At 47.5% G+C, this 26,531-nt stretch overlaps 1 protein-coding gene across 1 annotated transcript in view; it reads right to left on the bottom strand.

Moving 5' to 3' along the window:
* Positions 1 to 26,515, bottom strand: part of XPC (XPC complex subunit, DNA damage recognition and repair factor) — a 29,340-nt gene extending 2,825 nt beyond the window's left edge. The window contains exons 1-13 of the mRNA XM_025884660.2: positions 26,280 to 26,515; positions 20,676 to 20,859; positions 18,200 to 18,318; positions 14,825 to 14,948; positions 13,757 to 13,841; positions 12,057 to 12,214; positions 11,449 to 11,569; positions 8,473 to 8,562; positions 6,687 to 7,589; positions 5,232 to 5,392; positions 1,762 to 1,843; positions 773 to 907; positions 523 to 692 (exon numbers count right to left, since the gene is read on the bottom strand). Of these exons, the coding sequence (XP_025740445.1) occupies positions 523 to 692; positions 773 to 907; positions 1,762 to 1,843; positions 5,232 to 5,392; positions 6,687 to 7,589; positions 8,473 to 8,562; positions 11,449 to 11,569; positions 12,057 to 12,214; positions 13,757 to 13,841; positions 14,825 to 14,948; positions 18,200 to 18,318; positions 20,676 to 20,859; positions 26,280 to 26,382 (2,435 nt within the window). The 5' untranslated portion in view covers positions 26,383 to 26,515. The remainder of the gene's footprint in view (positions 1 to 522; positions 693 to 772; positions 908 to 1,761; positions 1,844 to 5,231; positions 5,393 to 6,686; positions 7,590 to 8,472; positions 8,563 to 11,448; positions 11,570 to 12,056; positions 12,215 to 13,756; positions 13,842 to 14,824; positions 14,949 to 18,199; positions 18,319 to 20,675; positions 20,860 to 26,279) is intronic.
* Between the last annotated feature and the right edge of the window lie 16 nt (positions 26,516 to 26,531).

Below are 26,531 nucleotides of genomic sequence, written 5' to 3'. Positions count from 1 at the left end.
GTAAGCATGCAACGCGGACAGCCGCACTTGAGGCTGCAGCCTGCTCTGGCCTCTCCTCCCCCTTGCGGAGGCCGGCCAGCGGCTCCCAGGCGCTCGGAGCCCTGAAGGCTTTCCGGTGTCAGGCGCCACAGTCCCAGCCACAGCTGCTGGCAGCGCCCACGCACAAGGCAGGCCTGTGGACTCTGGCACCGCGTCCTCCCCAGGCCCCCCACCCCGCCACGGGAGGACAGAGGCCACCTAACCAGGAAGCGTGCTGACCTTGCTTGCTCCCCCGCCCCCGCCCCCAGGAGACGGTTTCCATCTGGCATCAGGGAGCATGCGGTTTCATTGGTTTTGCTGCCTCTGCGTGGGGGCAGAGTTGCCAGAGTGAAAGTGTGGAAGTAAAAGGTAAAGTGTTAAGGTTGACTTGGCAAATGCAGAGTAAAACCTGGAAAATGGCCTCAACCCACACATGGACTTCCTGCCCCTGCTCCAGGATGCCCCAGCCCTCTGGCCGGCCGCCGGGGAAGGCCCCTCACGCACATGGGATGGGAGTAGCCTTTATGGAAATCGAAGCCAGTGATGGCCTGGACACAGTCAATGTCCAGCTTGCGGGCCACGCGGTGCAGGTTGGGCAGGTTGAGCTGGACGCAGCCGACAGGCATCATGCTGGGCAGGAAGAGGTACACGTTCCCAAACTCATTCCGGGGGACCTGCAGAAGGTGGCAGGGCGGGTGTAGCCAGCAGCAGCGTGAGGCGGCCCGGTCCCGACCCCTCGGAGCGCTGCCCTCACCTTGCCGTCCACAGCCACGGGCGGCTGGTACTCCTCTGTCTGCCACTCGCCAAACAGGCCCAGATCGTTGTGGTCCTGCAGCTGCGGCTCGGCGAGGCGGGCTTTCCGGGCCCGGTTGGAGTAGCCTTTCACCATCTGCCCCGGAGGGAGAGCCAGTTGACAGAAGGACTGCCGCTTCCTAAGCACTTACTGTATACTGGGCACCGTGCTGAGGGCTTTCCTAAACCCATGGCCTCATCTAACCTCCACAACGGACCCGAGAGGCACGTGCTTCTTACTCCCTTACAGGGCCCAGTACCAGCGCAACCCCGGGGATGGCCACCGCTAGCCAACACCTGCAGATGCTCCCTGCCCCAGGCTGTGCCCAGCAAGGGGGTCCCATCGCTGTCTCCACTGCACAGCCAGATGAGCGACCCAGGAGCTGCAAACCATTTGCCTACAGCACAGTCCGGAACCAGGCTTTTACCCGCCACACCACGCTCTCTACTTCCATCACGAACAGGGTGACTGGAACTCGGAGATGCAGTCACTGAAGTCCCATGGCCAGGTGAGTGACAGGTCCAGGATTTAAACCCAGGAACTAGCTGTGTCGTGCATTCTGGAAGGCACTGACAGCTTGGGACCCCCCGCACACTCCCCGACCATGTCTAGTGGCCAAAAGTCTCACTGGGGAGGACAAGCAAGAAGGCTGCCTAAGTGCTCCAAGGAGAAGTGGGACAGGCACACCGGGCACCTCTAGCGCAGGGCTCGGCACATTTTTCTGGAAAGGGTCCCGTGCAGCCTGTTTTACAACCCTTAAATGTCACATGTCTTGCTTGCTCTGAAAGATCCATCTTACAAACTCCCCATTAGAGTAAGATATTTGAATGCTTTTTGCTTCCTCCAGTCTTTCTCAAGCCAGAAAAGTCAGCCCTGGATGCCTCTCCCCGCGCGCCCTCGACAGCCCTCAGTGCCCAGGCGTCTGCCTGCAGGGCGCCCCCCGTGGTTACCTTGTAGGGCACTTCTCCCAGCCTCACCACTCTTGCCTGTTTCAGCCACGTGTCCCGGGAGTGCAGGGTATGCACGCAATCCCTGCGGGAGCCAACAGGGGGAGACACAGAACAAACTCAATTCACACCCGGCCCGAGGGAGCTGTGTGCGCGAGGCCTCCCAGAAGGAAGGGCTTGGCCCTCGACTCTCTCCTCAGGCCCGGCTCCTGAGGGAACCAGGGGACCTGCGGTGGGCGAACGGCTAACCTGGACTTCCTATCTTCTCGGGGATGTGTCCACTTACACTGGGACCAGGAGCTACTGAGTTACCACGGAATGAAGACGATCGCCCGTGGAACAGTCAAAATTCCCGGCAGCCTGTGATTACAGAGAGCCTCCGGCTTCGCTCTCCTTCCAGAGCTAAGAGCTGTACCTGGCCTTGCAAGACTACTTTCCAGAGTTCCAACTGCCTTCCTCCCTGAGCCTTCTCTGACAGGGCACACTTATCTCTTCCTCAGTTCGCAGCCCTGCACTCTGGCCAGAGAGCGGGCTCCAGTGCACGAGGCCGCGAGGTTCCCTTCCAGTGCGCAGACCAGGCCCTCCAGCTCCTGCCCCATCAGAGGCATGTGGTGCGTGCCTCCTCTGTGCCACGGCTTGGCGGGGGGGCCCCGGCCAAGCCGCTGTCCCTTCCTGAGCCTCAGCGGCGTCCTCTATCAGCCAGGGATAGTGAGCTCTGTCCTCTCTGCTTTGCCGGGCTGCAGGAGGACCAGACGCTTTCTGGGTGCTGGAGCAGAGCCTGTCCTGTCAGGGCTGGGACCCCCGGCAGGCTGCACAGCTCTGATCACCCAGAGGAGCAATTATGTCACGGTCATGGTCTTCACATGGGGGCACGGGGGGGAAGCAGGCGGGCACTGTCAGGATGTTCCAAGGAGCACAGCGGGGAAGTGGACACAGCCCTGTCAGGATAAACCCCGACTTCTAACCACTTCACACCCATTAGGACGGCTATTACCCAAAAACCCGAAAGGAAGCGTTGGCGAGGGTGTGGGAAAACTGGCATCCTTGCATGCTGCTGGTAGGACTGTAAAACAAGGCAGGCATTGTGGAAAGCAGGAGGTTGAGTCTTCAAAAAGTGAAACACAGAATTACCATGTGAGTAGCGATTCTAGTTCTGGGCACATACACCCAAAAGAAATGACAGCAGAATCTCAGAGAGGTATGTGTGCATCCATGTTCACAGCGGCACTGCTCACCACAGCCGAAAGGGGAAGCACTGCAAGTGCCTGTCCCTGGAGGCCAGTCCCAAAAGGACAAATACTGCACCATCACATTTACATAAGGTCCCCAAAGGAGTCAAATGCAGACAGTGGCATGGTGGCCGCCAGGGGCTGGGGGGAGGGACGAGATCCTGTTTCATGGGGACCGAGTTTCCGCTTGGGAAGATGAAGAAGTTCTGGAGACGGATGGTGGGGATGGCTGTACGATCCAGTCAATGTACTTAACACCACTGAACTGTATGCTTACAAATGGTTACATGGTACACGTGGTTTTGTATATTTCACTACCAAAAAAACTGTCCACCTCTAATGCTTTCTCTGAAGACTGACATGGTGGTCCCTGTGGACCACACCTGCTTCCTTCCCACTGGACCTGCTTTGCCTCAACCACCTGAGGAAGCCTGTCCCTTACGACCTCTACCAGGGGGACTGGGCCCCGGGGCCTCCTAACTGCCGATAGCTGAGGCCCTGACCAGGCCTGACGCCTCCTGACACGGAACAGAAACCTCAGCCATAGACCCTGAACAGAGGGTGTAAGCTGAGTCCCCGCAGGGATGCATACAGGAAGTGGGCTGCACCCACTCAGAGCCCTTGAACTACCTACTCCTGTGATTTCCCTGTTGCCTTGTTTTCTCTTTCTTCTCCTATTTATTAAGAACATCCTCTACTCTTTTTTTTTGGTCTTTCATTCCAGTGTTTTAAAAAGCCACTTCTTTTAGTTACCATTTTGTTTTGTTTTTTAAAGGCACATTTTATTTAAATTCAATTAATTAACATATAATGTATTATTAGTTTCAAAGGTAGAGGTCAGTGATTCATCAGTCTTATATAATAATAGCCAGTGCTCACTCCATCACATGCCCTCCTTAATGCCCATCACCCAGCCACCCCATCCCTCCACGCCCCTCCCCTCCAGCAACCCTCAGTTTGTTGCCTATGATTAAGAGTCTCCTATGGTTTGTCTCCCCGATTTTGTCTTGTTTTATTGTTTCCTCTCTTCTCCTATGATCCTGTTTTGCTTCTTAAATTCCACATATCAGTGAGATCATATGATAACTGTCTTTCTCTGATTGACTTTTTCACTTAGCGTAATGCCCTCTAGAGTTCCCTTCACGTCACTGCAAACAGCAAGATTTCATTTTTTTGATGGCTGAGTAGTATTCTACTGTAATTTCTTTCTATTACTATTTTTCTTAAAAATTCTGCTTCTATTTTTCTCTTTCACCTTAAGATTTTATTTATTTGACAGAGAAAAACACAGCATAAGAGTGAACACAGCAGGGGGAATGGGAGAGGGAGAAATAGGCTCTCGGCTGAGCAGGGAGCCTGATGTGGGACTTGATCCCTGGGTTCATGACCTGAGCCGAAGGTAGATGCTTAATGACTGAGCCACCAGGTGCCCTAAAATTTTTTGTTTTAGGGGCGCCTGGGTGCTGCCGTCGGTTAAGTGTCCTCCTCTTTCGATTTTGGCTCAGGCCATGATCTCAGGGTCATGAGATGGAGCCCCGCGTTGGGCTCCGTGCTCAGCAGAGAATCTGCTTGAAATCCTTTCCCTTTGCCCCCGCCCTGCTTGCATGTTCTCACATGTGCACGCTCTCTCTCAGTAAGTAAATAATCTTAAAAAATTTTCTTTTGTTTAAATTTTGTATATATTTTACATTATTTTTCTGTTATTCCCTTCCCCTCTTTTTTGCCAATTTTCTTTAGTGTGGATAAAATATACACAAACTGTACCATCTTAACCATTTCTAGGTGTGCAGTTCCGTGGCATTAAGTACATTCACACTGTTGAGTAACTGTCCCCACCACGCACCTCCAGAACTTTTCCATCTTCCCAAACAGAAGCCCTATTCCCATGAAGAATCTGCTCCCTTTAATTTTCATGATCAAATCTTGTATTCCCTCCTTTTGTAGTTTTGTAACTTACATCTTAAGGGTATATTTTCTATTGTCCCACATAAACCTTGTCATACTTTTAATTTTTCCCCCCATTAACTTTTTTGCACCTGCTGGCCTTTTAGCCCTTGTGGTTTTCATCTTCAAGCACATGCCCCCCATGGGACAGTGGGCGCACACACCCCCACACTCCCACACACACCCATACCACGGCTCATCCCGTTTGACAAAAGGGCTGACGTAAGCAGCCCCTCCCGCAGAAGGCTGCTCATCCCAGGCCCGCAGGAGTCCACAGGGCCACTGGGCTGCCTCACGCACCTGGAGTAGACTGCTTCTCCCCTACAATAGCCAAGAATCGCGGCTGTCTCAGGGTAGATGGCCTCGTATTTCAGGAGATGCCTCTTCAGCGCGTACAGAGGGTGGTTCTTATATGTGCCAATGACAGTAGGCAAAGGCTGTCCCAGGTGCTTTGCCTGGAACTGCAAAGGCCAGAGAGACAACACTGAGCATGTTTGGAAGAGGAGGTGAGGTCTGAGGCGGGCAATTCCCTAGACCACCTTGTTCAGGAAATGGTGGAACAGAGGTTTCGCAAGCACCAGTGACTGTAACATTGCGTCTGTAGTCTGGTACTAGGCAGGTTTTAAATAAAGCATGGAATCCTGTGGCTTGTGGCAACTGTGAAAAGTCATCTAACCTACTCATTCTCAGTGCTCAGACACCCTGGCCAGCCCTAGCAGACCAGGGCCTGCTCTAGGCCTCAGGGAAGACACACGGTTTTCTGCAGGAAGGCCTTACCGCCTCTGCAATGCAGGCCTACTTGACCCTGCTCAGGAAACTCAAACGGGCCCTTTGCACCGTGTAACTCTCTTTAGTCCCCTGTGAGGAACTCGTGCTCTCAGCACTTCTTTCAGGATTCTGATTTCTCAGTGGACAATCCCACTGCGGTAAGTCACACGCTAGTCATCAAGGTCTCCTGAGCTCTCCCTGGCATCTCTTCAAACAGCCCCAGCAGATTAGCGCGGACTGGCTAAGCTCAGTCAGCTTCCACCGCAAACAGTCGTGACACCATCTGCACAATTCCCACTCACCCAGTCACATCTAAGTAAAATGAACCAGGGACACCCCCTCTCAACACACCGGAACCGGGGAACTGCACTGCTACGGGGGACGCTAAATACACCCATGCTTCCACCTGCCCCAAGAAAGTGGGAATCATTTGTGGGCAAATCCAGGCAAATGCCGAGCTCCACCCAACTCGACTGTCATGCACAAGGAGCTCGGGTCAGTGGGCAGTCCTAGCACACACTGTACTGTTCTAGCGGTCTGCTTCCCCATGCGCCCTCCTGAGTCCCTTTCTTCCCAGGAGACGAGTGTTCTAGATCCAAGAAGGGATGTCCGTGTGTGCTTCTGTGAGCGTGCACGTGGGGCGGGGGGTGACAGATGGCCATTGCATTCATGAGTTTTTTTTCTTTCACTCAGTGCAATTTGTATGGTTGCATACATTATTTTAAAGCTCCAAATTTACAACTAGGCAATAACTCAAAGTATGCTGTATAACGGCTTCGAAGCCTGAGAGATGTGGGTCCAAATACCAAGGCAGTTAATCTCTCCGATTCTCCATTTTTAACTGGTAAAATTAAGGCAATAGTCATCCCAGGTCTAAAGTATTGTGATTAATTCCAGGGGATTACAAAAAAATACCCCCACATGGGGCCGGGCATATACAAGGAGCGCCAAGATGGGCCTTCGAGCCCATGGCAGCCAAGACCTTACCTCTGAGTCTTCCTTCTTCTCCCTCTCCACCAACGGGCTCTGGTACGGTCTCAGGGTTTCAGCCCACCACTTGGCATCAACCCGGCACTTGCGGGTGGCAGTCATCCAGTCTGGGTCGTATCTCTGGGTGACATCCCGGACCCAGCCATCACCGTCGATGCCCACCACATAGGTCATGGGCTTGGTGGCATACTTGTAACAGGCCAGAGCCTGGCCTACCACACCATGCACACAGTCCACACACACCCACTTTTCCTCCTGCTCACAGAACACCTCTAGCCACTGGTCTATACCAGCTGCTTTCTCTCTTTCTGCCCCCTCACCATCACGGGAGATTTTCTTGCCTCGCTTACTCTTACTGCTTGAAGAACTCGTGGATGCTGCTGGAAAGCCGGGGTGCTTGGGGTGCTGAGGGTGCCTTCCACGTTGGGTCCTAGAGTCACTCTTGGACCCTGCCTTTGTCCTCTGGGGGGCTGGGGCCCTCCTCTGCCTGGAAAGGCCAGGCTCAGAATCCTCATCAGATGAATGAGGGGCTTCCCCACTGGAGAGCTCGAAGTCAGAGCCGCTGCTGCCCTTGTCACTCCCACTCTCTTCTTTATAAGACACCCTGGAGGCCACCTGCCGCTCCCGGCCAGGCCGACGTCTCTGGGTGTTCTCCTGCCGCCCTCCCGCCTTGTGCTCTTCTTCCCCACTGGAGGAGGGCTCTCTCCGTTTCTTCTTGACCACGGCTGCCTTGCTCCTCTTCCCTTTGGTACTTGGACCTCCAGAGACCTTAGAAGACGTGGCCTCCTGTTTGGTTCCTTGGCTGGTCTTGGGTTTGGTTTGGCTTTCTGGAACTGGGCTGCAAGTTTCCAAGGAGCCTCCAGGATCCTCTGCAGATGTCTCCTTGGCAGCTTTCTTTCCCTTAAATGGAACAGGAAATTTTGTTTTTTTCTTTTTGTGCTCATGATATGATAGAGATCCTATAATCTGCCAGGGCTAAGTCACTGGCTACGGAACCAGCATACACAGGATGTCCCCAGCTCAGACAGAGTGGAGCTGGCAATCCTTTAGGAATCTAAGAGTGTATTCACTAAAATCTGTGGCATCTTAGCTAAGCCACAGTGTAACTCTTTCCACTCTAGTGCCTGGCTCGGGGAAGGGAGTGGGGACAGCAAGGGAAACAGACCAACCTGGGTTCCAACTCCAGTTCTGCTTCCCATTCATTATGTGGTTTCAGTCAACAATATATACGTTTATTCACATTTTCTCAAATATTTATTACTTACGTGTAAACCTCTGAGTCTCAGTTTCCTCGGCAATACCCACCTCGCACATAACGTACCTTGAGAGCAAATACTGATGGACTTCATAAAGATGCAGCATTAAGAATATGGAATTAAATCCTCCTCTGGACCACTAAGTTTCAGACGCTGCTGACAGCACAGCGAGTCTAGTGCTGAGCCTCCTCCTTAGATGACAGCAGAATGCAGAGTCCCTCACCCCTTACCACTCTGCACAGCCAAGGGGCAGGAGGATGGGGCCAATCCACTGCATCACAAGGCAGAAACTAACCCACCAGGGAACCAGGCCCTCCCTCGGGCCCCTCTGTGCACGCCAGGCTCAGGCTGCTGGAGGCCCACTGGTGTCTAGTCTTCCCAACACAGGGGTGAGCAAGGCAGGCTCCAAGGGGCCCATGCTCCATGAATGCCAACCCGTAAAAATAGTCCAATGACCAATTTTTTTGTCGGAAGTCTGGTAATTTCTCCCCCCCCACTGAGCCAACTGCCTTTTAGGAGAACCCCACCTTTGCTGCAGGTAACTTCAGAGGAAGCGGCTGTAGAGACAGCACCAGTCGGGTCTGGAGCTGCAAGGCCCGGAGGATCAGTAAAAATATCTGCAGGGGAAAAAGAATGATGCATTTATCCTAAAAAAATATCGAGGATTTAACTAATTCCATGGTGTCTGTTGTGGTAGTTTATTTTTTATAACAGGAAAAAGTTAGAAACAACTGAACAACAGGAGCCAGGAACCCTACACAGTATTAAAAATGATGCTGAAGAGATTTATCTTTGTAGAAAAATGCAAAGATGTTCACTACGTATTAGAGGGAAAGAGAAGTTTGGTTTTTAATGTGTAATGTTAATTTTTGTAAAAAAAAAGCATATAAACATATATGTGTATTTAGAACCTTTTCTAAACCCATTTTTGGGTTATGGGTGTTTACAGGTGATTTTTTTTTTTCAGCTTACCTAGCTCCTGCATTCAACATGTGTTGTGCTTATGAATAAAATAAAACAAATGAAGTATCACTTTGAGAAGAAAAAGTAGAAAACATCATTATCACCAGATCTCCAAAGTCTATTCCATTTACCATTTTCCCCACAACGAATCTTTCCACTGGAGGCTGCAGTTCTACAACTTCTATTTACCTGTAAGGAGGGGAGCCTCCTCAGGGGAATGAACCTCCAAAACGGTGACAGTGATAAAGCACCTGAGCAAGATCTTCTCACGCAGACCTCAGCGTCTCATGAGTTACTAGAATGCCCGACTGAGAAAGCCAGAAAACAGGAGGGCGTGTTTTCTGTGAGACGCTGTGTGGTATCAAAAAGAATAATGACTTCTGCCTATTTCTGCTGGAGTTAAAAGCGGCTTGGTGGGGAGGATGAGAAGACATCAAAGAAACCCAAATTGAGGGACACTCTACAAAATTCCTAAGCAGTAGTCTGAAAAGTGTCAAGATAGGAAGGATGAGGGAAGACCCACAAACTGTCAGATGGAGGAGACGAAGGAGTCCTGATGGCCAAAGGCAATTCAAAGTAACCAGATGCTGGCAGCCAACTGTTTTTTGATGAGGGTGCCAAGGCCATGGAACCCCCATTTAAAGACTTGTCTCTTCAACCAGTAGTGAAGATAACACAACAAACAGTTGAAAGAATAGTCTCCTCAACCAAGGACACCGGGACAACTGGATATCCACATGCAAAAAGGATGGAGTCGAACAGCAACCTCACATCATATATAAACAGTAACTCAAAATGTACGAAAGACTCAAAATGGATGTAAGAGCTGAAACTGTAAAACTCTTAGAAGAAAACGTAAGGGGGAAAAGTTTCATGACCTTAGATTTGGCACTGGATTCTTAAATATGACACCAAAAGTATAAGGAATAAAAGAAAAACAGAAAAAGCAGACTTCATCAGAATTAAAATTTTTGTGCCTCAACACACTTTCTCCGGAAAAGACAACCTATGGGATAGGAGAAAATATCTGCATATATCTGAGAGCGGGTTAGAATATAGAAGGAACCCTCACCACTGGACAATAAAAAGACAAAGAACACAACTAAAAAACGGGCATAGAATTTGAAGAAGCGTTTCTCCAGAGAAGATACACGAATGGCCAACATGCACATGAAAGCGATAACCATCATGAGTCCCCAGGGAAATGTAAATCCAACCCACAATGAGCTAGCACTTCACACTTATTAGGATGGTTAGAATAAAAAAGAAAAAAGGAAAATACAAGTGTTGGAGAAGATCTGGAGAAACTGGAGCCCTTGTACATTGCTGGTGGGAATGTAAAATGGGGCATCCGCGGAAAAGTTTGACAATTCTTCAGAAAGTTAAACATAAAATGACCCAGCAACGCCACTCCTGGGTATATACCTAAAAGAATTGAAAACAAGTACTCAAGTACGTACCATGTTGATAGTAGTACTCTTTACAATAGCCAAGATGTGGAAACAATCTAAATGTCCATCAACTAACAAATACACAAAATGTGGTCTAGCCATACAATGGGATAATATTCAGCCATAAAAAGAAACAAAGTGCTGACACACACTACAACATGGATGAACCTTGAAAACGCAATGCTAAGTGAAAGAAGCCAGACACAAAAGGTCACATGATACTTCTTTCATGAAAAACATCCAGAATACGTAAATGCGTAGGGACAGAATGCAGACTGTGGCTGCCAGGTGCTGGAGGGAGTAGAATGGGGAGTAGCTATTTAATGGGCACATGGTAGCCTTTTGGGGGGTGTAAAACATTTTGGAAATATACACAGGAACAGAGTTTGGGAGGATAAGTCTCAAATATTAATGCTTTTCCCTGGGTGGTGGTATTAGGGCAATATCACTGGCCACGTCAGATATCTTAAGACTTTTTCAAGCCGAATCAGAAGAGAGGTAAAGATGCCAGTCATTTGGGCTTTTAAGATCCAAGAAGTCTGGTCTCTTTCCCTAAACAAACAGAGAAGCTGGAGCTCAGATATAAGTATATGTAATGAATAGGAATCTTTCGGGGATAAAGCCGTATTTCCACCTGTTTTCGGTAGACAGAACTCTCCTCACTGCACTGTTGCCGGCCAATGTCACTTCTCCAATCGGAAGGTAGGGAAAAGCTTTCTGACAGATTTCAGCAGACAAGGTTTGAAAAAACATTTCCTTGGGACTTCTGAACATAATTTTTGAATAGTTAATGGAAACAATTCTAGGGCACCTGACCAAAAAGTAAGTGCTTAATGCCCCAGGACACCAAGCAACAGCGAATGTGGGCTTTCCATCCACACACTGGTCCTGAACCTGACTCCAGTGCTTACCAGCGGAATGACCCTGAGAAAGTTCTTTGGCCTCTCTGAGCTTCAGAACCTATTTTTTATTTCACAAGGACTGAATAAGGAAGAACATGGAAAACACCGGAATGGTATCTGGCACGTGACTGCCATGGTCATTAGCTCACGGTACTAGAAAATAGTGGCGCCAGGAGGAATCACTTACATGGACCAACTCTTCATCATCCCGCGCAGAGTAAATAGCAAACCTCCTTTCCAATGTCGTCTGTAGACCATCTTGCTCGTTGGTTGAGAGGTCTGCATTAACTGTAAATGTACCAACGAACCTGGAGAGAAACCAGGCGTTCCCTGTGTCACAGGTCAGGGCAAAGAGGAATGCTTGCTATCCTTTTATAGCCAAGCAAAAGAGACAGGAGAGTCTCAGAAGGGAATCATGAGCCTTGCCTGCCTCTGTTCTCATCTTCCCAGTCTGTGTGGCTGACCCCGGCTCACCACTGAAGACCCCAGTAGACTTCATGTCCCTGGGAGGTTCCCAGCCTCTCAGCTGCTCTGTGCAGCTACAGGCCCCAGCAGATCTCTTCCCGAGCGCTCCTCACACTACCCTGACTACCTGGGGTGCATATGTCTCCCCAGCCAGCCTGGGAGCTCTTCCAGGGCAGAAAGCACGCCTGACGTGTCTCTACCTTCAAGGCTATGCTCAAGGCCCGACATATAAGAATCCCTCAGGGAAGGTCTGTGGAACTGACCTGCCCCCAGCCTCTGAGAGACACAGTCCCATACTAGGGCTTTGCAGGATGGGCCGGAGGGCCATACCATTTCACCAGGTTTGACAGGTAACAGGCATCCACGTCTTGAGGTGGCACTCTGGTAAAGTGAGCTGGGATGATGGACAGGCCGATAGCAAGCAGATCCGGCTGGCTGCAGATATTACTTCGATAGAAACCATTTGCCAGCAGGCACAATAGGTGAACCTGGAAAGAAGGGGAAGATGGCAGGCCGAGAACTAGAAGGGTTTTTGCTGCCACAATGAGAGACGTTTTGTGGGCGGGAATCATCTGTTGTTATTTCTACATGCAAGGAAGTAAAAATCCCAACATTAGCCATTTCCCAAGACCATGTTTTTCACCCTGTCTTCCCCCTAGATACTTATTCCCTCAAAGAAATAACCAAATCTCAAAATTGCAGAATACAAATTTCTTGTTTTTAAGAGGCCTTGTCTTTTAGACATATGCTGCAGAATTTGTTCCAAAAAGATCAGGAGGAAAAGTGAGTCGAGGGAGAGAAGGGAGAGACTGCGTAAGTGCCAGTAGCTGTCCAAGCTGGGGGACGGCGTGGGTTCACCAGACGGCTCTCTGCGCCCTTCCCTCGGCGCCAGGACCCAGTCTCTTCCGCTGCAGACCTCAAGGCGAGCTGCCCTCCCCCCCGAGCCGCAGAGATGGTCACATGCCTCCTCACCACCTCCTCCACAGCCTTACATCTTTTTCCCTTCCTCCCCACCGATGACCTCCCCATTTCAGTCAACGGCTCCGCTCTTCTCCCCTCACTTGAGCTTCCCATCTTGGAGTTATATGAACTCTTTCCTTCATCGCATCTCTTCCCAAAGCTACAAGCAGCAGAGCTGTCTCACATGCTCAAGGCCTCAGGGAGGCGGGTGTCTCGTCTCCTCACTGTCCTTACTCTGTGCTCATCTCCCCACTTCTGCGGCTGCCACAGACACACCGTCTCTTCCAGCCCTGCCAGCTCTACCCGCTCTGGCTGCCCACTGCCCATCAGGGGGACATCCAGTGCCCTTCCCTCATGGGCCGCCAACACACGCACCGTGCAAGACGCAGACACACGGGCTGTCCCGCCGTGCCCCCTGCACCTGGCGCGGGCAGCCTCCCCAGCTCCGCCCTCTCCCCACCGCTCCCCGCTGGTCTTTCTCTTTATAAAGCCGCCTTCCTCAGCCACCTGACCCACACCGGTCCCCTTCTGCCTTCTGAGTCTTGAATGTCTTGTTTTGAAGTCTGTCTTGTTCCATCTCTGAGATCAGATGCTCCATAATGGCAGGAAAGAAGCTTTATACAAGTCTCTAACCCCACAACGCCAAGTACCTTGCTAGGTCCATGACGCGGTTCAATAGCTGCCCCACTGAAGTCAAAGACACCGTCTCTTCAGCGGTGGTGGGAACTGAGGTTAGGAAACAGGTGGAGGAAGGGATGGCAGGTGGAGGAAGGGATGGCAGGAGAGTGCCTGTGGGTCCGGCCCTGCTTCGTGCCGGCTCTGTGCTCCGGACCTTGTGTGTCATGTTTGCTCCATCCCCACAACCCCCCTCCGAGGCAGGCACTAATCACCCCCCACCTCAAGGATGAGGAAACCAAGGCTCAGGGAGACAAAGAAACTCGCCAAGGCCACACAGTGAGTAGAGGAGCCAAACAAAGCCAGGCTTGACTGAGAACCGAAGTTGTGTGCACCACACCGCCCTGTCTCGACAGAGAGGACACTGTCCCTTCGCCCCCTGCCCTTGCCCTTACCTTGTGCGTGTCCTCACGGACTTCTTTACCGAAACGTTTCATCATCCTCCGAAGATAGGTCTCAAACTCCACTTTTATCCTTTCACTGTCATGCACATGGAAAAATCCGAGAATGAAGTGGGAGACTGAGCCCTGAGCCCAGCCCCCAATCACGCGTCATGGCTCCTGAATCACTCTCCTGGTTCTCCTGCCCGAGGCTGTGCTACTCGGGCACACCAGCAAGCTGGCTGTTTTCCACTGGCTTTTCTGCTCCTTCTCACCTGCACACCTTGGCTTGGGACATTCTCCACCTGTCATGCCTCACAGCCGTGCTTTGAAACACACACCCTCCAAGGAAGCTTCCCTGCCTGTGTGACCTCCCGACTACAGATTCTGTCCTTCGCACCAGTACTTCCATGCTAAACTGGGGCACACTCATTTCTTCAGTGCTGTTCTGCTGTGCGATCTCTTTCATGCCTGTGTCCCATGCATCTGTCCTCCTCCTTCGTGCCTAATGATGTGCCCATCAATGTGGAGAGTGCACACAGAGTGGCACTCATTCACCAATTAACTGCCGGGCGTTGTGCTCACATTCCCAAGCCACCAGCGGCTGCAGTGGTCCTGGGGATCCTGGGATGGAGTGGGGGCTCCCTACCATAGGGGGGCACTGGCTCAAATCGCGCAGTGTAATGTGGTGCGAAAGCGTGAGTGTCAAGTTGGCCAGAAAGGGATCTGGATCTTGGCTCATCTGCTCCCTGCCTGAGTGCCTCCTGAAATGTTACTTAACTTCTCTGAGCCTCCACGATTTCATGCACACACTATCTTCAAGTATAAGTAAGACAACAGACAATCTGCAGAGTCCTCGACACACACCCGCTGTTCAACACGTAAGAATTTCCTCTTCCCGCGTCCTGCCCCAGCCAGAGAACAAACCAGGATTCTCGAACCTGGGACGCTCTCACCTGAGGCTCCTAACCACATTGGTACTCAGCCCCGGTCTCCTGCATGTTTCTCAAAAACTTGCGTTAAGTAGCAGCTCTTGCTCATCATGCATGACAGGAATCTAGAGACAAGGTAAGACAATCTTACCTTCTCTCCCTTGCCTTCGCCTGCTGGGGCGTTTCAATCTCTATCTCCACTGGTTTCACAGGCAGGACAGATTTAGAAAAGGCCGCATTTCCTCCCACGTCACCTGGCACAGGTTCACCAAGTTCTATCAACAATAATTTTTTTTTAAATCAGTAATAATAGGGGCACCTGGTGGCTCAGTTGGTCAAGTGGCCAACTCTTGGTTTCAGCTCAGGTCATGATCTCAGGGTCATGGGATCGAGCCCCACAGCAGGCTCCACGCTGAGTGTGGAGTCTGCTTGAGATTCTTCTCCCTCTGCCCCTCCTCACTGCGCTCTCTCTCTCTCTCTCTGTCAAAATAAATAAATAAAGTCTTTCTAAAAAACTAGTAATAATAATAATTATTATGATAGCTATCATACTGAACAAAATGGAGGTTCTGCGGGGAGTGAAGAACAGATGCAAGCTAGGAGACGCCTACTCCTACAATGCTTTGAGTATCTCAAAAATGCCACAGACTGGGCGCCTGGGTGGCTCAGTCGTTAAGCATCTGCCTTCAGCTCAGGTCATGATCCCAGGGTCCTGGGATCAAGTCCCACATTGGGCTCCCTACTCAGCGAGAAGCCTGCTTCTCCCTCTCCCACTCCCCCTGCTTGTGTTCCCTCTCTCGCTGTCTCTCTCTGTTGAAAAATAAATAAAATCTTAAAAAAAAAAAAAATGCCACAGACTGTGCTGTTTTACATTTATTTCTCATTTAACTTGAACAACCCAGAGAAACAGCCCTTAGAGGAGGAAACTAAGGCACAGAGATACTGAGTTGAATTAGAACCATACCTCTGGTATCAAGGAATTAATGCTCATGTGTGTGTTTTAGTAGAGACAGTTTTCTCCAAGAGAAAAAACCCCCAAAGAACAATTTCCTATTCTGTATTACTACAATAATGCATATCACAATTTGCTTCATATACAGGCAGGATTTAGTGGTCTTCCAGCCCCAACTGCAAACTTGTAATGATAAGGAACGCATCTTTTTTTATCTCTTTATCCTCTATATCACTTGTAAACACTAGCTGAAATAAACTGAATTCACTAAACTGGATCTAACTGTGAACTTCATTAGCAAAGGCCCCTTTAAAGAGGCTCTGGGCCCAGAAGCAGTGACACCCCATTGGCAATGAACACACCGAATGCCAAGATATGGTTTCTACATACCAGTCACTAATGAATGAGCCAGGCCTTCCTGAAGAAACAGAAGTTGATTATAGGTCTAGAGCAAGAAGAATATAGGATGGGCCTGGAACATCTTCTTGTGCCAGAAAACAAAAATGTTCTCAAAAACATTTTTGAGAATGAGGCCATGTCAAAATGACACAGTAAGGTAGCTGGCTTAAAGGGGCTCTCACTAGCCAAATCTGGGACAATCTGAAGATCAAAAAGTATAATGATGATAACTGATAACATATGAGTTTTTAAAATATCTCTAAGTTCATAGTGATACTCAAAATAAATACAATTCTTAAAAGAGAGAGCTCTTCTTTACAAAGTCATCTGATAAATACGAATGAGATGACAAGATGACAGAATCAGAAAGTTCCAATTTGCGATGCTCATTAAAATAATCTTTGATTCAGGGGCGCCTGGATGGCTCAGTCATTAAGCATCTGCCTTCAGCTCAGGTCATGATCCCAGGGTCCTGGGATCGAGCCCCGCATCGGGCTCCCTGCTCAGCGGGAAGCCTGCTTCTCCCTCTCCCACTCCCCCTGCTTGTGTTCCCTCTCTCGCTGTGTCTCTGTCAAATAAATAAATAAAAATCTTAAAAAAAAAAATCTTTGATTCAGTAAAGATAAATGCATACTAAAAACCATGAAGTAAAAAGTTACTGAAGAATAAGATATTCACACAGAATCAGAGTACCACCCGAGACGGTTAATTACAGAGGAAAAATGTACCTTTATAGTGTCACGATCTGGCAAAACCACCTTATATGATCACACTTAGCATCACTAGTAGGACAAACTGACATTAGGAGCCTCTTAATGGATGCAGTATGAAGTACAAAGGTATGAAGTATTTTTGCAAAAAAAAAAAGTTTAACCTAAATTCAATCAAGTCTTAACTTAGTTTATAAGAACCCAGGGGATACTGAAACACATTTACCACCACCCTGAGGTGCCTATTTATCAGACAAAACTAGAATAAGAGACATCCCACAAAAGAAGAGGGCAGGACTCCTCAAAAACAGTGGTGCTACAAAAAGCAAAAGAAGGTGCTGGGTGGGGTGCGCTGTTCTAGACTAAGGGAGACTAAAGAGGTATAACTCACACCTTGATTAGATCCTGGATTAGAAACAAGCAAACAACAGCTATGAAGGATATTTTTGTAACAATTAGGGGCTTTTCGTTTTCTTAAGCGTGAAAATATTTTATCATGCAGGAGAACGTCTTAGTCTCAGGAAATGTATGAAGTATTTACAAGTCAAGTGCCGGGATGTCTGCGACTCACATTCAAATGGTTCCACGATGCATATTTACAGAGAGAAAGATACATTCACTATGGCAAATGTTAGTTACTCGAATCTAAGTGAAGAGTCTATGTACTACATTTTCAGTGTACTACATTTTCAATCTTTTTGTAGGTTTTCAAAAATTATTTTCGGGCGCCTGGGTGGCTCAGTTGGTTAAGCGACTGCCTTTGGCTCAGGTCATGATCCTGGAGTCCCAGGATCGAGTCCCACATCGGGCTCCCCACTCAGCAGGGAGTCTGCTTCTCCCTCTGACCCTCTTCCCTCTCGTGCTCTCTGTCTCTCATTCCCTCTCTCTCAAATAAATAAATAAAATCTTTAAAAAAATTTTTTTCAAAATCAAAAGCTGGGATAAAGTTAGGCTAGACAGAAGGAGTCAGGGATGATAACATTAGCTGTCATTTATTGTGAGCATATGATGCTTTAGGCCCATTACATTTGCAAACCTTCTTCCTTCACTACAATCCTGCAGCCTAGCCTGTGAACAGCTCATGGTGAGCATTCAATGCTTACTGTTATCGGTGAAAAAACTCCACTCTGACAGGTGGATTTACTTGTTCACACAGCTATACAAGCGGCAAGGCTGGGCTCTGAACCCAGATCTCACTACTCTCAAAGCCCACGCGCTTTCTATAAGATGGTGCTGCCTCTCTACTTCACAATCTACTCCACGGACAGCCACAAGAGGAAGAGAATATACAGCCTTCTTTGGTAACCTGGTCATGAATTTTTTCCTTGCATCAAAAGCCAAGTCCCTACTGTAACCTTATTTGGTCCTACTTAGTTTTAAAAGGAAACAACGGAACTGCAACTAAATGACATGACCCCGAGCAGCCTCAAATGGGAAACAGGATCACAGAGCAATGGTGTTTTACCTTCGACCTCTTCCCAATCATCCTCGCTTTCCTCCTCCTCGTCTCCTTCACAGCGGCCTTTGGCCACGGCAGCCTCTCTCTGTGAGGGCTGTGCCTTCTTGCGGGCACGGGCGGAGTCCCTGCGTAAAGATCACAGCAGGGAAGGTGAAGAAGGCTCGCACATCCTCATGCTACAGTTAGGCCAAATGGAATCCTAAGGACTCTTTCTTCCATTTATTGTGAACCTGTTGCAATTATTTAAAGATAATGGGTGAGCTCTGAGCCTCATTCCCTCCACCACTGTGGGTCTCAAGGGCTCCTCAAGACGTGCTCTGATCATCAGTCTAACACTAGATGTGCTGTCAAACAGAAAGAATGCAATGGACTTACAGCTTAGAGCTGCATGAGGGAAAACACAGCCATGCCTGGAAGTGGTACAGGAAAAGTTAGAAGAAACCACAATAACAATGTAAGTTCCAGAAGTAAAAGCTGTGACGTGTATTATATATGCACAGGTGGACACCACACTGAAGAAGCAGGAATTCACGTTTGCCAATCATAACATGAGCCAACTCGGATGACTGTTTCTCTCCACCTCTACGATGTAAGGAGATGGAAGCTGGTAGAATTCCAACCTCAAGGAATGTGGGTATGTGTCCATACACAGGTATGTCACAAATAACAACAAAAGCATGGATAGCTACCTGGTTAAGTAGGTAACTACACAGATAAGCAGCTAGCTGAATATTGGCTGAAGACGCAATGGCTGCTAATACGTAATCCATTTTCGTAATTTCATACATAAAACGTGTTTAGAGCACAGTTACTTTTAGCTATTGTAAGGTCTGATGTGTGGTATCAAGGGAGAACATCATCTAAGATCTGAGCTCAGACATTTAAAATAAGCGAGCCTCAGTCTTCAGCTCTAAAAATACACGCATTCTCTTTGCAACCACTTTCAACACCACAGCAACAAAAATTTCTCCTTAGAATAAACGTAGCAGGAATTTCCATGTGCTACGGATTTGACGGCAGTCAACTCTCAGCGGAGAGGGAAAGGGGGGCCCAGAGCTTTATCCGGCAGCATCCTGGTCTATGTGTACATGGATTGCTCTGGAAAAAGAATTCAACTAGTGGGGAGAGGCAACCAGGAAGCAGGAAGCTCAGAGGCGTGCATTCACAGGAAAAGTCTAAGGGAAAAGAAGAGATGACCTGAGTGCAAAATTCCCATGCTTTCTCATGGCTCCTGTCTACTGCTGGCCCTTCCCCAGGCTGCCTTCCTCAGCCAGGACTGCAGCCTGCTGGGAAAGCCAGCACTAAGACGGAAGACTGGTTTCTGAAGGACCTACTACCTCTCTGTTCTTCCTCCCCTCCCCACAACTTTCCCAGGAAGTGGACAGTCAAGTGTTCACTAGGCTGCAGTCATTGTTCACCAACGTATTACTATGCATGTTCATTCAACTGCAAAAATCCTGGCTCAGTTTCTGCCAAACAAAAGACCCCGCCCTAAATGCCACAGGGCCTACAAGAACGAACCAGGCGTCGTTCCAGGCCTCGGAGAGCTTGCTGGGTAGTAAGCAGGGGTACGTGGCCTGGGCACAAATAAGTTCAAGAAATCAGAGGAAAAAGGGGGAAGAAATCAATGAAGACTGTCGAGTGGATGGATTCTGATCCACATCTTCAAGGTGGAAGAAAGCATTCCAGGTAGAAGGAAGAACGAGCCCGATTCAGAAGTAGCAAAGTCTGACTGAGCACGTGGTGAGTGAGTGAGAAGAAGTCCAGCTGGGTGGGAGCAGAGTGAACTTGAGGAGAGCAGTACAAGAGAAAGCTGGAATGGCAGGCCAATATCTTAGGTATGTAGTTATCATTGCGCAGTAGAAAGAGCACTGGACCAGGAGTCTGAAGGCTTAAGTCTCATCTGGTTTTTGCCACCGTCTAGCTACATAACCAGATAAACCCCTTTCTGTCAGCTCTCCTAGTCATCTGAGAAGTCTGGGAGACAAACTATATACAGCTGGCCCTTGAATAACGCAGGGCTGGGGCACCGACTGCTCACAGTCAAAACTCCGCACAGAACTTTCGACTCCCTGAAACGGCTAACTACTACCAGGCTACTGTTAACTGGAAGCCTTACTAATAACTTGCAGTTGATTAACACATATTTTGTATGTTATATGTATTATATACCGCATCCTTCCAATAAAGTAAGCTAGAGAAAAGGATGTTATTTTTTAAATAATCACAAGAAAAACTACATTTACAGTGCTTACTGTACTTATCAGAAAAACTCCATGTAGAAGTGGACCCATGCAGTTCAAACCTGGTTGGTCAAGGGCCTACTGTAATTGCTAAGAAGAATCTGACTAGTGGTCTGAGCTCCAGCTGGAGGAGTTTAAAGATCCCACCTTTTGCACAGATCCCAGAGATAGGCAAAAAGAGACTCAGTTCCCGGAGGGCAGAAATCAAGACGTGGCTAGAAGCTTTTCAGCCTTCTCACCTGAACTCCTCCTCATCGCTGAGGGCTTCATCCTTCACGACCTTGGGGTTTTCAGATTTGACAGTCACCTGGGCCACTTTTTTTTTGGCTGGACCCCCAGGATCACTGCAGCCTCTCTTCCTCTTGCCTTGTGAGACTTTGGAGAGAAGGCTCCTCTTTAGAGGTTTCTTGTCTTCCAAGACATCTAGATAACCACACAGAACACGAGGTAAGGGACACAGGAAAGGCGGAGGGGGTGTGCTTTCACAGGCAAGTGATGAAAAGCCCCCTTCTGTCACCTCCCTCCAGACCCCATCTTCATCGCCGGGGCAGCGTCCCCGGTTTGTTCCACAAGCAGCCTCCAGCCTCCTCCTGCCTCCAGCCCAGTTGACACCCTGCACTCCCAGTAAAAACTGGCTTCCTTTATCAGGGTTTTATTCCACTCCCTTGTGGGGTAACACGAACTGCCACATGACTCCAATAAAACCTGGCTTCCAACTTTCAAATTTCAGCTAATAGCCAGGAAGGAAAAATACATCAATCTGCTAAGTAATACCTTGTTTATTTATTACCTGCCAAGACTAGTTATTTTAGGAGTAACCCACTATTAAGTGAAATGTTTTGAATTCATAAACATGTCCAAGTTTTATCATAACTTTACTATTACTAATCCATGTTTCTGCTATCTTTCAAAACCAAACCCCTGCTCAAAACATACTTCACGAAACCTTTCCAATCTAAGCCAAAAGTATATTCATATACCAACCATCTCAGCAAGCTTAGGGTTGGAAAAAGACAGTAGTAAATTTAAAAAATACCTTTATTTCCTTAAAATAATTGTTGGTTTTTGTTAAAGGGAAAATTTAAAAATGCACAGGTTGTGGGCTTTAGTTAAATTAGGATATCTAAAGGTATGGTCTGTTTCTTAGCATATTAATAAATCAATTTTCAATAAAGAATAAATAACATGGCAGGGGACAAAATCTTCTATTTTGCAAATATATTCATAAAAATAAATCTGAATCTAAAATAAAGCACCTTCCTTTGCCTTTGCATGACTCTGCTTCAGTTAATTTTGGAAAACAAAAATACTTTAGCCTTTTTTGAGGTTCCAAAAGAAGCAGCAATATTAACCTGCCATCATATTGATTCCTTTCATTTATAGTTTGTCCTACTGACTCTACAGATAGATACTTATATTTCCCAAGATATACTCTTGCATGGGGGAAAAGCTCTCCCTTTTGATCTAAATAAAATCATAATTTTAATAAATTTCTCATAGTAGAGGGGCATTTGTTCTAACACTAGATAAAATCACTGATTCAGTTCAGTTTCTTTAGAATGTTTTATAAAAGGAATTTATGCATTCCAATGTTTTAAACATTTTAACAGAAACACAATTTCAAAATTCTTTAGAATCTGGAGATACTTCTTATTCCAAGGCCAGAAGCTGCTTAAAGGTTTATGACTTGACAGTTTGAGTAGCATGTCCTTGAAATCAGGATTTCTGGATCTTTTCACACTTTTTAGCCCTCTATGAATAGATGTGAAACAAAGATGTGAAACACTTCATTTTTACTAAATTAGGTGGGAGTATACTTCAAAGGCACCGTTTCTTCCTCACCAAACTTATTTGGTTGGTTAAAAAGCACAACTGTGTAAATTTTTTTGCTTTGAAGAGTTAGAGGAGTTAAAAGGGGGGCAAGAACGGAGCAAGAACAGAAACAAAAAACTGTGAATAAAAAAAATTTCCATAGTATTATTTTCATACAGTCATCCTCCCTTAGCTGTGGTTTCAGTTACCGGGGATCAACCAGTGTGGAAGCAGATGATCCTCCTTCTGACAATCTCCTGAAGGTCAATAGTAACCTAAGGCTATGTCACAATGCCTCAGTCATTCACCCCATCACTAGGCATTTTATCATCTCACATCACCGTAAGAATTCGAAGGCTGAGTACAGCACAATAAGATATTTTGAGCAAAAGAGAACACATTCACGTAACTTCTACTACAGTACACTGTTTTAACTGTTCTATTTTCTTATTAGTTATTGTTAATCTCTTACTGTGCCAATTTTGTCAATAAAACTTTATCATAGGCATGTACATATAGAAAAAAACATAGCATATATAGGGTTCAGTACTATCCGTGTTTCAGGCAACCGCTGGAGGGAGGTCTTGGAACATACATCCCTGCGGATAAGGAGAGGGACTACCGTAATACCCCCCGATTTTTAAAATATGAATGCTAACCATGACATATCATTATGTACATACATTGGAATATAAATCAGTCATCTTTTAAGACAAAGGAAAAGGACCTATGATAAAATGTTAAGCATGCAAAACTGTTTTTACTATATGGTTTCCACTACTTAGAAAAAGACTAGAAGGAAATATACCATTATTTCTGGATAGTTGTAATACTTACTTTTTAAAAAATTCTTTACATTTTTTTGGGTCCCAGAGAATCCAGAGGCTATTTCCTAGGACTCTCCAAGATCTACAGCTACCTACCCAGTCTCCTTGAGCTCAATGTGGTAATTTCAGAAAGGCAGGAATTATCACTTGGTTCTGCTTGGCCTTCTACTGAGATTTTAAAATACCTGCTTAAAACTGCCAGTGGCATCTCATAGCACTTAGAATACAAACTCTTTAACTGGGTCTCCAAACTAAGGGTCCTGCCCACCTTTCCCACCTCAATTCCTATTTGCCCCTCACTATGTCCAGCCAGCCCACCAAGCTCATTTCACTTCCTCCTAAGTCTTTAAACTTATTGATTCCTCTGCCTACAACTCTTCCTGAGAACTTCCTTTGAATAGCTCCTTCGGGACATTCAGTAATTGGTTCAAAATATCACCTCCTCAAAAAGGCCTCCCTTGACTCTTAGCTGCTTCTTCCCCACCACCATGTCAGTTTTACTACCTCTTTTACTCTTTTTGTAACTCTCATCACCGTGTGAATTTATTTAACTTTTTATTGTCTGCCCTACCAACCCCTCCCCAGAGAGTGTAAGCATCATGAGAGCAGGGACCTTGCCAGTCCTGTTCACTACTAGAATTTCAGTGCCTAGAATAGTCCTTAGATATAGCAGGTGCTCAGTAAATATTTGTTGAAGGAATTAATGATTCACATCAATGAAAGCATTAACACAGAGAAGAAACATGAAGAAATTAGAGATGCCCGAATAGAAATGAGGAAATAATGTGGAAGACTGTTTTCTTTGACCCTAAATGTTGAATGCAGCCAAGTATCACTTTCTTTGGCATGCACTGAGGTGCTGTTAGAAACTACACTGAAGGTCATCGAGTCAGTGTCAACTGTAGCCCAAACCACAACCAGTTTTTTCCTCCACCCAACCACAGGAGAGATTGTAACTCTTCCTGAAAGCTGCCTTGGGAACTTACTGGTAGCTCCTCTGGCTGAGTTTCAGTGAAGCTTGGGTGCATCCTTGCCTACACCTAAGCTGAACTGATAGAAGCTAGCCCATCTGATCACCTGACATGGACCATGGCAGGGGCATCTATCTCACTGAAAACTCACAACCGCCCTGAAAGACAGTATTATGTTTCAGAGATGAGGTTCAGAGAGGCTAAACTGTCCAAAATAATTTACACAAGTGCATATAAACAACTACTAAGTGTTGGAGCTGCACCAACCTGGAGTCCAGATAAAGTGTTCAGCTGGAAGGAGTGGTACCCAGGCAGGTAGAATTTCCATCAGATCACAACTTTTAATTTTTGAATTGCCACATATTCAGAATACATTCCCTCTGACTGGAATAAAAACCCTTTTCACAGGCATTTGCTGAAATGTTACCCATTCTCAAAGTCGCAGATCTAACATAACTCCTTCAGAGAGCATTTCCCAATCTCTCCAGTCAAACCTTCAGAAGCCACAAAGCCTGCTACCTTCTTCCAAGATATCATACTCTTTCTTGAGTATTTTTTGTAAACGTCAACACTACAGCACTCTAAGCTTCTCCAAGTAATCTCTTATCTCCCATGTCAACTAGCTTGTGCACAGCACTTATCAGGTACTCCAAAAATGTTATCTGAATGAGTAAATGAATAAAATGGAACTCGTAGCATTAACTGTGAGGTAAATCACTTTCTAAGTTTAGAAATGACTTCCACTTGCCTACTTACTAATGGATGATGACCTTATGTAAAGAATCACAGGATTATTGAATCTAGTGTCATAGGAATCCTTGCTGGTTACCTATCTAACCAGATTATTTTAGGAACCTCAGAAAAATCCCTTCTACAGCATGCATTATGCAATTATTTAAGATATTTATTAAGCACTTAATAAATGCAGGGAAGGAGAGAACTATATGGGACACAGCAAAAAATAAAACACGTTTTCATAAAGTTAAATTGTGGTAAGACAGGCGATCAAAAAAGAAGCAAATAAATTAACAAGATCATTACATTATATGACAGAGGCTGTGAGGGCCTGTGATAAGGAGTACCTGGGGAAGATCACCTTAGATAAGGCACTCAAAGCGGTGTGAATTCTCAAGAACAGAAGAAATCTGCCACCCTAGACCCATGGAGGAAGGAACATCAAAGGCAAAGGCTCAAGGTGAGAAATAACATGGCATGTTTGAGGGATGGAAAGGAAACCAGTAAGGAGGGTATCTGGCAAAGAAAAGAGTCATAGGAGACAACAAGAGAAGTAGCAGCACCCAAATCATGTAAGGTCTTGCAAACCATGGTAAAGAATTTGGATTTTAGGCCAGGAGCAATGAATGGGAAGCCCCAGGTTTGAAGTAGGAACATGGCATGATCCGACTTTTTTTTTCTTAATCACTTGGGCTGCTGGGTGGGAAAACCACTGCAGGGGGATAAAGGGAAGTAGGGAGACCAGTAAAGAGGCATCTGTAATCGTTCAACTGAAAAGTGATGGTGGCTTTAGGCAGGGATTGTGACCATGGAAATAAAGACAGGTGTAGAGATTTGAAATACAGACGCATTACATGTGTACGTGTGAGGAAAAGGAGGGCTTTACTTTAACAAGTGGGTGAAGGGATCATTTATTGAATGGGAAAAGGTGGGGGCAGGGACAGGTTTAAAGAGGAAAATCAAGAGTTTTGCTTTGCCCTTGACAAATATTTAAGAAACCTATTTGATATCCAGGTGGAGAAGTCAGGTTGGATCGACTCTGGAACTCTGGGGTGAGATTTAACTGAAGATATTATTCTGGGGGGCCGCACACCACAGCACTCTGATCCATCCGTCTTCTGGGGCCACAAAATAACTTGCAATGCCTTTTTCCTACTCAGCCCTCTGCATCTGCAGGAGGCTGCACTGTATCCTTTGGGCAACAGGGAGCAGGAATGAGGCTGCGCGGGAGAGCCAATGGGCAGGTAGGGCTCCGGGGGAATCGCCCCGGGCGCATCACTCCTCGTGAGGATTAAAAGCACAGCGACGTCGGTAAGGACCAGAGCAGCGACACAACCGCCTGCCTCCCCCTGCAGTCGTAACGTCGTCTCCTCTGGCAGATGGGCACGGGGCAGCCTCCGCCCCCCACTTCCAGGAGTCCGGCCTCCCCGCTCCCCACACCTTGCCTCCTGCCCTCTTCCAGCATCTCCCCCTAAGCCCGGCTAGGTCTCGCTCTCACCCGCCTCCTTCTCCTCATGCCCGGCCATGTTCTCGCCCTTGGCCTTCCGGCCGCACGGTTCGCGTCCCTGGGCCTTCCTACCGGCCGCGCGCTTCCGAACCATATTGCCCAGGTAAGACTCCCCTCGAGAGTGACGCACCAAGACCGCGGGAAGCTGGGCGCCGGCTCCGCCCCAAGCGCGGCCAGGCACGGCCACGCCCTTCCTTACAGACCTAGTCTACGCCCATGAAGCTCCGCCTCAGCTTCAAATGA

The sequence above is a fragment of the Callorhinus ursinus genome, unplaced genomic scaffold, assembly GCF_003265705.2.
Source record: "Callorhinus ursinus isolate GAN/ISIS: 27379988/994484 unplaced genomic scaffold, GSC_fseal_2.0 scaffold15, whole genome shotgun sequence".
NCBI lineage: Eukaryota > Metazoa > Chordata > Mammalia > Carnivora > Otariidae > Callorhinus > Callorhinus ursinus.
The sequence above is the reverse complement of the archived record's forward strand: the minus strand, read 5'-3'. Positions and strand labels throughout refer to the sequence as shown.